Here is a 10,582-nt window from a genome sequence, read left to right on the forward strand (position 1 = left end):
GATTTCCAGGAAAGAAGGAATCCGGTAGGAAAGGGATCATGAAATCTGGTCCGTGAATCCAACCCTGGTTTTCTTTGCTCCCAGGTAATTAACAGAAGAGTTAGAGCCTACCGATTGGTCAGACTGTCTTCACACCTGACTCCCAGATAAAGTTGGGGGCGAAACAAGGATGTAGCAAACCGAATGCTTCTGACTAGGCCTGTTGGTGACTGGGTGGTATCATAACCCCGCCCGTCTCTTAACCCCGCAGTCAGCCTGTACACACAGCCCCCGGATGAGGTCCTCTGTAGTGGTGGGGTGCTTCACACAGGCAATGCTTCATGCCCTCCTCCACAGTCAGCCTGTACACACACCCCCCTGGATGAGGTCTTCTGTAGTGGTGGGGTGCTTCACACAGGCAATGCTTCATGCCCTCCTCCACAGTCAGCCTGTACACACACCCCCCTGAATGAGGTCCTCTGTATCGGTGGGTTGCTTCACACAGGCAATGCTTCATGCCCTCCTCCACAGTCAGCCTGTACACACACTCCCCTGGATGAGGTCCTCTGTAGTGATGGGGTGCTTCACACAGGCAATGCTTCATGCCCTCCCCCACAGCATGACCTCAGAAACTGAAGCTTCTGATCCCAGATGTTGGACTTGACCCTGTCTGGGCCCTGCACTTACTGATCCGCTCCGCAGGGACCGGACCCCACTGGACCCTGCTGGACAGAGAGCAGCCGGTCTCATGTGTGTTTTCATGAGAGGACCCCTGGGTCACTGGTATGTGTGTGTGTGTGTGTGTGTGTGTGTGTAAGAGAGAGAGTGTGTGTCAGTGTGTGTGTGTGTGTAAGAGAGAGAGTGTGTGTCAGTGTGTGTGTGCGTGTAAGAGAGAGAGTGTGTGTCAGTGTGTGTGTGTGTGTGTAAGAGAGAGAGAGAGTGTGTGTGTGTGTGTGTGTAAGAGAGAGAGTGTGTGTCAGTGTGTGTGTGTGTGTGTGTAAGAGAGAGAGAGTGTGTGTGTGTGTGTGTGTGTGTGTAAGAGAGAGAGTGTGTGTCAGTGTGTGTGTGTGTAAGAGAGAGAGTGTGTGTCAGTGTGTGTGTGTGTAAGAGAGAGAGTGTGTGTCAGTGTGTGTGTGTGTGTGTGTGTGTGTGTGTGTAAGAGAGAGTGTGTGTCAGTGTGTGTGTGTGTGTGTGTGTGTGTGAGAGAGAAAAAGAGTTGATGCTTGTGTGTGCACGTGCGTGTTTGTATGTGCATGTATGCATGTGTTTGTCTGGGTGTCTGTGTGTGCATGCACGCATATGTGTGTGTGTGTGTGTGTGTGTGTGCACCTATGTATGTCCGTGTGTGTATGTGCACAATGGTGCCTTTGCTTACACCACATAGCAAAGAGTCCTCTTTAAACCTTATTTGTATCAGTGGATTTGTATACATCCATGTGAAGGTTTTGCATTTCATACAGGGCCTGCAATTAGAGTGTAAGCAATGCCAGCGAGTCCTTGAGTTAATGCCCTTGTTTATTTGTTTAATGCCAAGAATCTTTGAATTATGAACAGAAGCTCTCATAAATGGTCAGTGAGCAGTGGTTATGATGATGTTTATTATGAGTCTTGCTCTGGTCTGTCAGCCTTAATTTATCTCTAAATGCGTTTTGTTTGTGTCTACGTGCCTGCGTGTGTGTGTGTGCATTTTTGCGTGTTCGTGTGTGTGTGTGTGTGTGTCTGCATGCTAGCGCCTGTGTGTGTGCATGTATTCTATTGTCACATTCAGCATAGCAGTACATTGTCTCATTAGAAGTCTTGTACATACCACCATGTAACAAACACGTTTCAAGCTTTTACATGTATAAAACATAACATGAAATGACACAAAATTGTACATGTGATTACTCACAATAAAATCGCTAAACTAGACGGTTGTCAAAACACTGATTAAACAAAGTAATTCAATCTATTGTTTCTGTGTTTCCAATGACATAGAAAATGCCTAACTGCGATTCAATGTGTCAACTTGGGGAAGATACAGTAGTATATTTGCGTCTATATTTTTGCTATGAGCTGATTTCATAGTCTTTGTTCTTGTAGTTTTCAGTCCCAATTTTAAGTAAATGTTTTGGTGCATGTAGAACACACATAACTACATTCTGTCGGACACTTTAAATTGAAAGTCATTAGGACAACAAGACAAGATTTCTACTTCCAGAGCATCTGAAAAGTGAGGTAATAGATTTTGTGACTGGTTTCCTGCAATCCGATTGGCTGTGCAAAAGCAGCATCAGGCCAATGGCTTATTGGCAAAGCACCTCCCCAGTATTTGGGCAAACTGACCCCACATCAGACCTTCGACCTGGTCAGGCTAACGGTAACATAAGGTTATGAGCTTGAGTGGTGACCCGTTGTGACCTTTCTGCTGCGGTCAGTTTATAAAGGACAGCCATACTCTAGGCATGTACCAAAGTGTTTAATAAATAACAATGTCAACAACACAACAAAAAGCTTGGTTTCTTTTTTGTATATTTATACATATATATTTATATATATTTTAGTTTTGACTGTATAAACTATAAATATGACATGCAGTCCTCATAACTTAAAAACAACCAATAATTTACAGAGTGAGGTAGGGTGGGGGAAGGGCGGGGGGTGTTGGGTATCGGCGGGAGGGGTCAGTTTGATGGCATTAAGGCGGATGTGGCGGGTCTGGAGGGGGGGGGGGGGAGGGGGTTGATTGTGGATTCAGGGACATTGGCAATGGGGGGGGGGGGGGGTGGTGGATTGGCTCTGTGACGGGACGGGACAGGTTTGGGGGTTGGGGGTAGGGTCAGTGTCTCCAGGACTTGCGGCTGAGCACGCACACGCAGGCGGCGTTGATGCGGATGAGGCGGAAGGCCACCAGGTTCCTGTAGGAGGTGAGCGCCCGCACGTAGGTGTGCGTGTTGGTGCAGTAGGAGTTCCAGTGGCGGCTGTCGATGCCCCGGCAGCCCGGGGACGCCGAGCCCGAGCGGGCGGCGCCGCGGCACGTGGTCTCGAAGAAGAACTGTTTCTTCACCACGTTGTTGATGTTCACGTCGGGCAGCACCGTCACCTCGTTGCCCGAAATGTCCGTGGCCTTGGTCTTGTTGCCCACCCAGTTGCTGATGCTGTCGCACACCGAGTACTCCCCGCGGTGGAGGGGCTGGCTCGCCCTCCGCCTAACCCTGGGCCCCCCGGCGCCGCCCCGCCCCGCGCCCTCGTCGGAGTCCGGCGGCAGGACGCTGAAGAGCACCCGTGGCGATCGGTAGCGCCGTTTGTTGAACAGTTTGGGGTCCACGGTGGGGATGGAGCGAGACCGCGAGTCCTGCGGCGGCGGTCGGGCGTCCGCCCCGGTCCCCGCGGGCGGCTTGGCTCGCCCGGCCGCCGCGTCCCGCCCCGCCCCCTCTCCCATGTTCAGTACAGCCTGGACGCCGATCAGGAGGAGCAAGACCAGCGTCGACGACCTCATGGGCACACGTCCTGTAAAGCAAACGGGGAGGGGGGGGTCGAGAGGTCAGTTCCGTGCAACCAGACGAAAAACAAAAAAAACAAACAAACAAACAAAAGGGGCGAAGCAGCCAAACGCAGGAAGCGCAGTTATGTTGGCTAAACCGAACAAGGCGCTTCGGTGTCTGGGAAAAACGTCCTCAGAGCGGTCCCCTGCGGTCGTCTGAAGAGGAAAATTGCCTTTCCTTTCCGTTATGACAAAGTTATGTCCTCACCATTCATTGTTTTTAGTGCCTCTTGGACTGCTATTGTTTGCCACTGAGTCACAGACTGAACAGTAACGCAAACACTTTTTCCAACCCTTAATTGAATTTGGTGTCTGGCACAAACAGGAAAACCACTTCTGTGGAAAACGTCTTCCGCAGTTTGCTTTCTCTTTCTCTGGGGCCTGCTCGTAACTGAAATGTAGTCATGAAAACAAATGAGCATTAACTCATTAACGAGCCACTCTGAGCATTAAACAAAATCTTCATCTCCCTGCAAACTTTCTCCCTCAAAACATTCACAGTTTTGTGAATTTTTCAATAACTTTTCATGTTGCAAGTTTAAGGATGAAATATTCAAGAACATTGAAAGTATGCATTAGCTTTCATGTTGTAAATAGGTGTGTTCTAGGTAAACTGAATACAGTATACAATTTGTATACAGTATACCTCTCAGTGCTCAGAATATGGTTTGTTTTGATTGGATTAAGTCATGAGGAAGAACACATTGTGTGGTTTCATTGCAGGGCTGCCAACACTGAATGATACACTCAATGCATTAAATCATGTTGACATGGTCATGAGGTTCGGTGGTTGTTCAGACCAAACATCAGAATGGGGGAGACGTGATCTAAGATATGTGACTTTGTGGAATGATTGCTGGTGCCAGTCAGGATTTGAGTTTCTCAGAAACTGCATTTTCACACACAGCAGTCTCTAGAGTTGACAATGAATGGTGCAAAAAACAAAACGCATCCAGTGAGCGGATGTTCTGTGGGCGAAAACACCTCGTTAATGGGAATGTTAATGGGGCCTCTCTGTGCGGAGTTTGCATGTTCTCCCCGTGTCTGCGTGGGTTTCCTCTGGGTACTCCGGTTTCCTCCCACAGTCCAAAGACATGCATGTTAGGCTGATTGGAGAGCCTAAATTGCCCGTAGGTATGAGTGTGTGAGTGTGAGTGAATGGTGTGTGTGCCCTGCAATGGACTGGCGACCTGTCCAGGGTGTATTCCTGCCTTTCGCCCAATGTATGCTGGGATAGGCTCCAGCCCCCTGCGACCCTGATCAGGATAAGCGGGTTCAGATAATGGATGGATGGATGGATATTTAAAAGGGTCTGTCCACGTTTTTACTGCATGTCTGTAGATTGGAAGGTTCTGAAGATCTCTCGAGTCTGAAGGTTCTGAAGATAAATGGTAAATGGTTGGAATTTATATAGCGCCTTTATCCACAGCGCTGTACAATTGATGGTTTCTCATTCACCCATTCATACACACACTCACACACCGACGGCGATTGGCTGCCATGCAAGGCACCAACCAGCTCATCAGGAGCATTTGGGGGTTAGGTGTCTTGCTCAGGGATACTTCGACACAGCCCGGGCGGGGAATCGAACCGGCAACCCACCGACTGCCAGACTGTTCTTTCTGCCTGAGCCATGTCGCCCTGTGATCTCTCGAGTAATATAAGAAATTCCTTAGACAGAAACCAAACTGAGGGAAAACTCTATCAGGAAGACGGTCGGTTATCTGTGTTGCCTTAAAATACATGTGGGCCAAGGGGGGCTGTGTTGGGTTCGTTGCCTTGGAAACAGACACTTGACTGAGAGCGTGGGCTCGGATTGATGGTTTCGCAATTTCTTGGCATGCAGAGACACGTTCCACATTTATCCGTTTAGTGGAAACGGCAGTCCCCATAGATGAAAGCTCATCGTTATAGGGACATGTCTGCAAATCCTTTTCAAATTAAGCCTATACAAACACACCCTTCCATAACTGCCCCATCTCTCCCTCACGCCCACATATTGTATGCTGATCGTAACGTTTTGAAGCAAACCGCAAGAAGTTATCGAATAAATAGCATTCAAAGCATGAATAAAAAACAGGTCATTGTAATTCACGGCCGAGAATCATCATGAAAATGGTTTAAATTAGTGAAAGGCCTTCTAATCTTATTTTTTGGAATTAATTTAAACCGTACCATCGTGTCAGTGATTACGGCCATACACTATGTGAGACATTTAGAAAAACTATCTACACAAGTTAAGTCCTTCGTCAACATACTTGTGAAAAGCGATGTCGGTCATATTATAACCATAGAAAACATAACAGGTGCTGTTCTGCAGTACCTTGAAATGTTTAAATATTTACTTGAGTGGTTCAAAAAAAAAAAAAGCTGAGGTTAAAAAAAAATCCTGTCAATCTCTGCAGAGGTAGGAGGGTGAGAAAGTGAGAAGCCGAGTTTCTAGGATTATCACCTCCGGCCGAATTAATCAGCCGTATTGTCAGCGCTGTACTGTGGGAATTCTCAGCCACCCAGACTGCAGCTGGGGCCTGACGTGCTTCAGAGTCCAACTGTCAGTTAGGTAATGTTTCGCATGTCATGCTGCAGCAGCGGAGCTGCAGGGACATGTCTCCACTAATATAGCAAATTTCTTTCTAATGGTCACGTCTCCAGCCCTAAAGGGAGCCTTGCTTCCTGAAGGAAGTCGGGAATGCTGTCTCTGTCCGGCGTGAAAATGTATGCAAAATACACATAAATAAAACCGAATGATACTGCTACAGTTGTAAATGAAAATGCTGACTAAGCATCGCACTTTCCTAGACTAACCAGAAAGGGATACTCGTTTCTATGGTTGGGACACTAACATTCAAATGGATATTCTGCCTATTTAAGATAAATATTTAGCAATTTCCCACAAATTGTGTTAGCAAAACAGTAAGTAAGTAATGGTAAGTAAAGTATTACATTTTTATTTGGCCAGCTAGTTCAACGTCATTCAAAAAACCTGATAACAATGTGAGTCACTGCTAGCCCAATTACAATTCTGGATACATTTGAATTTAATAAACATCCTGGTTAATTTAGCATTGAATGTGGCAAAATGAATGAAACGTCCTGATATTTATGAATTTCTTTATAAACATTTTATATTACACTGAAGAAAAATGATAAACACCTCATATCTATTTCAACAGAAATATTGTGGTCATGTTTTCTGATTAATTTGTTCCAGCTTCCACGTTCCTTTTCTGACTACTGATATCGTGAGCGTGGTGTGGTTGCAGGCAGGCAGCATTGCAGCACGTTGAATGTGAGATTTGGGGGGGGGTCTCACCTGTGGAATGTCTCCAGGTGAAGTGTGGCCCCCTGTTGGGCTCCTAGAGCGGGTGTCTGGTACAGGCCACGCCCCCAGCGCCTGCCATCAGGACTGCCCCTCCCTCACGGTGTGCCGCAGCCTGCGAGACACGCATTCAGGGGTCTGTCACCTTCACGCATTCAGGGGTGTCACCTTCACGCATTCAGGGGTGTCACCTTCACGCACTCAGGGTCCCTCACCTTCACACATTCAGGGGTCTGTCACCTTCACGCATTCAGGGGTCTGTCACCTTCACGCATTCAGGGGTCTGTCACCTTCACGCATTCAGGGGTCCCTCACCTTCACACACGGGCCCCTGGAGCCATGCGCCTGAACAACCTCCTGAGAGCCTGCGTCCCCAAACCAGGACACTGCAATTTGGCGTCCCTGAGCTCTACACAGTGTTTATCTTAACCAAAAGGACATTCAATTAACATTAAATCAAATATATATTTTGAGAATATTTTCACTGCAGCATGTTTCTGTCAGCCAAGACGTGTATTATGCCAAAAAAAAGTAAAATACTTTTTCCTCTGGGTCTCAGGAGGTTAACACTACATGACACACCCCCCATACACACAAACACACACTGTAGTGCCTACCTATGTCATTTTCCCCACATATTACCACTACATTACAACAGCCTACAATTTCCAGGGACATAAGCCACTGGAATCACACATCTACAACTCTACAACAACCCAGAACAACCCATAGGCACACTTAAAAAGATTCAGAACCTGTCACCTTTAGACACAAGCAAATTACATTAACACTGTATTACAACAACCTACATACACTTCTCAAGGTGTGCGATACTTACACAAGCTACTGGAATTACAGTACACACGTTAACACTAAAGTACAACAACCCATTGCCACACTCAATATGTGTGATCCAGTGGAGGCTCCTCCATAGAGGTGGAGGAGGCCTGGCCTCCCCAATAATTTGAGAGAAGAGAGAGATTTAAAAAAAACTATAAATATATTTATTTTTTTTATTTTTTTTAACAAAAAACATATTTTTTATTTTTTATATTCATATTATTTTAGTTTTGTTCATAAATCTAAATTTTCCCATGGCTAAAACCCAATATTGCAATTGTAAAGCAACAGGCCAGATTTCCCTATCAGTTTGTATTAAGGGAGGCCAGGCCTCCCCTAGGAAATTCGCTTTTCATAGAAGTCAATGTAATGCATTTTTTTTCATGCCAATATGTGATTGGCCAGATCACTGAAAATGGGTGGGCAACGGAGGCCTGGCCTCACCATGCATTGTGTCCAGGGCTGAAAGATTGACATTTTGTTCGTCCAATCACATGCTACTGGTTCATTTGGAATCAACTGTCCTTTCCTTTCCTATTCAACACAGAAGCCATTTTGAGAATTCGCTAGTCACTTCAGTCAAACAAACACTCGCCATAGTGGCTACGAGTGTCCCATCAACTTGTGCTTTTCAGGAAATTTAGAGAACACCCCTGGCTATCATCCCTGGAGTTTATAGCTCATTTGGCCAAACACTTTTGCTTAAAACTACCTCGGAAGTCGGCGAGATTCTGGCGCTGGAGATATGCAGATTCCAGATACTAGGGAGTGAGAATGACATTCAATAGGTCATGTTAGACACCATTTGGGATTTATTGAACAGTTTTATTTTTAATGTAGTCCATTTCGTTTTATTACAAGTCAATTTAATAATCTTCCATATCAAATTACTGAATTGTTGCTCTGTGAGGAAATGCACTCTAAATACGAATAGAGTGCTGCCCTCTAGTGGATAACGTTAACGTTAGATAAAGCCAACTGGAACCATATTTTTACATATTTTATATTAAATATATTGAATAAAACTACATATGATAAAGAAAGTGTTATCTTATCTTTTTTATATGCTAAACTTGATTAAATTGGTGATTACATGTTGAAGCTGTAGAAGAATGAAAAATGTAAGCTAAACAAAATTGTTTTTAACTACATAATTAAAATTCCTGCCTTTTACACATGTTCACTTGGCATTTATATTACATCCAAATGTCATTTCTCAGCTTAATTATCAGGCAGGCTCATAGACTTACAGCAATGTCATTTCTTCAGGAAGGCACAAGGCTAAGCTCTGCACAATGAATTTCATCAGCCAGAACTTTCTGACTGTAGCTTACACTCCAAATAGTATGCCTTTGGCCAGCACAAAGACAGATAAGAGAACAGGGAACATTCCATCGCGAGTGAAGTGAGCAAGCGGAAAAAAATGGCCTCCTCAATTCTGGAAGTCACCAGCCTCCACTGGTGTGATCCAACATGGCCGACTGGAAGTATGGACCAAACGCTACAATCTACTTCACATGCCTACTTTGAGCTGATGCTTGGGGGTTCAGAAACTGCATTGGTATGTGAAGACAACTGACGTTAATCAGAACCACAAAGAATGCAAACTGTTTGCTAAGTCAAAAACTGTTTCTTGCTCGAACATATTTATGAAACAATGTTTACTTCAGATGATTAATGTTGTCTTACCCACCTTAATGAAATGCACTGAGAGCATGTGCATTTTATTGCTAATGCTAATAATTCTTAGTCTTGTAATTCTTGCGTCATTTACCCAATGCGTTAATTTAGGGAAATTATATTAATAATCATATATGTATTTCCTCTATTTTTGCCAACTAAAAGACAAAGAAAACATGTACACTAAATGTTTTTTTCCCCAGAAGTATTCAACAGCTTTCTGAAATTATAATGTTATGTATATTTAGTGATCTTTATAGCGCTTATCTGCAAAAGGATGTGGTCACATGTGCTTCGAAACGCATTCCTGTAACACAATCTGTGCATTGTCAAAAGCCAGAGAACACAGACCTGAGTTGACCTTCTGTTGTTTTAAATTTGGCTGAAGTCTGGGTCTGGGAAATGAAATGGACGGGGAAATTGTACAGTGGAAATAGTCTTGGCTTCAGGCACAAAACCATAATGTGTCATTAAGCACACCGAGAAATGTGGGCAGCTGAATGAACATTGTGCTTAAAGGTGAATGAATAAACTTCTGTAAAGAAACAATTGAGGTTTGCTCATTGTTTTGGAACTGCACAAGCTACACTGTATATGCACTCAACAGTAAAAGCAAACTGCTTGGCTCTACCTGTATTTTGATGCATACAATGCATTTCAACATTTATAGTTATATATATATATATATATATATATATATATATTATTAGTACACTTTTTTAAATGATTTTTTATTAAACACACACGCGATTAATTAAATATTTAATACATTTTCGCCAACATGCCAGCTTTACAGTATATACCAAGGAATTCTGAGGTTCCTGATCTAAAGCAGGAGAATACACCTCAATTAACGCTTTTACACCCACCAGTGTCAAGCCAAGTCTAAATTAGCCTTCAACACGTCAGGACCAATCAAAAACTTGCACTAAAACTGACATAATATGAAACAATCCCCAGAAAGTGAACTATCCCTTTAAGCACAGCGTCCCACTTAAAAAGATAATTGAAAAGGAAAACCTTAATTATTTCTCAGCACACAGAGTGATTTGTGATTTGGATGGTATTCTGCCGTCTGCCATGATTGAAAAGATGCTCTGAACAGGAAAATTACATTATTGACCGGACTTATAACTCCCTGAAAGATACACAAACCATTTTAAATTGGTTTACCCCACAATACCAAATTAATATCCCACAATGCCAAAAATCCCTTTATCATATACACTCACCGAGCACTT

The 10,582-nt window shown here is 44.2% G+C and overlaps 1 protein-coding gene across 1 annotated transcript; it reads right to left on the reverse strand.

Annotated features, from left to right (window-relative positions):
* Positions 1–2,797: 2,797 nt before the first annotated feature.
* On the reverse strand, positions 2,798–3,460 carry LOC133139480 (neurotrophin-7-like). The gene has a single exon (XM_061259055.1). It carries the CDS (start codon positions 3,455–3,457, stop codon positions 2,798–2,800), a length of 660 nt encoding a protein of 219 aa, XP_061115039.1. The 5' UTR covers positions 3,458–3,460.
* Between the last annotated feature and the right edge of the window lie 7,122 nt (positions 3,461–10,582).

This window comes from Conger conger, chromosome 10 (genome assembly GCF_963514075.1).
Source record: "Conger conger chromosome 10, fConCon1.1, whole genome shotgun sequence".
NCBI classification, from domain to species: domain Eukaryota; kingdom Metazoa; phylum Chordata; class Actinopteri; order Anguilliformes; family Congridae; genus Conger; species Conger conger.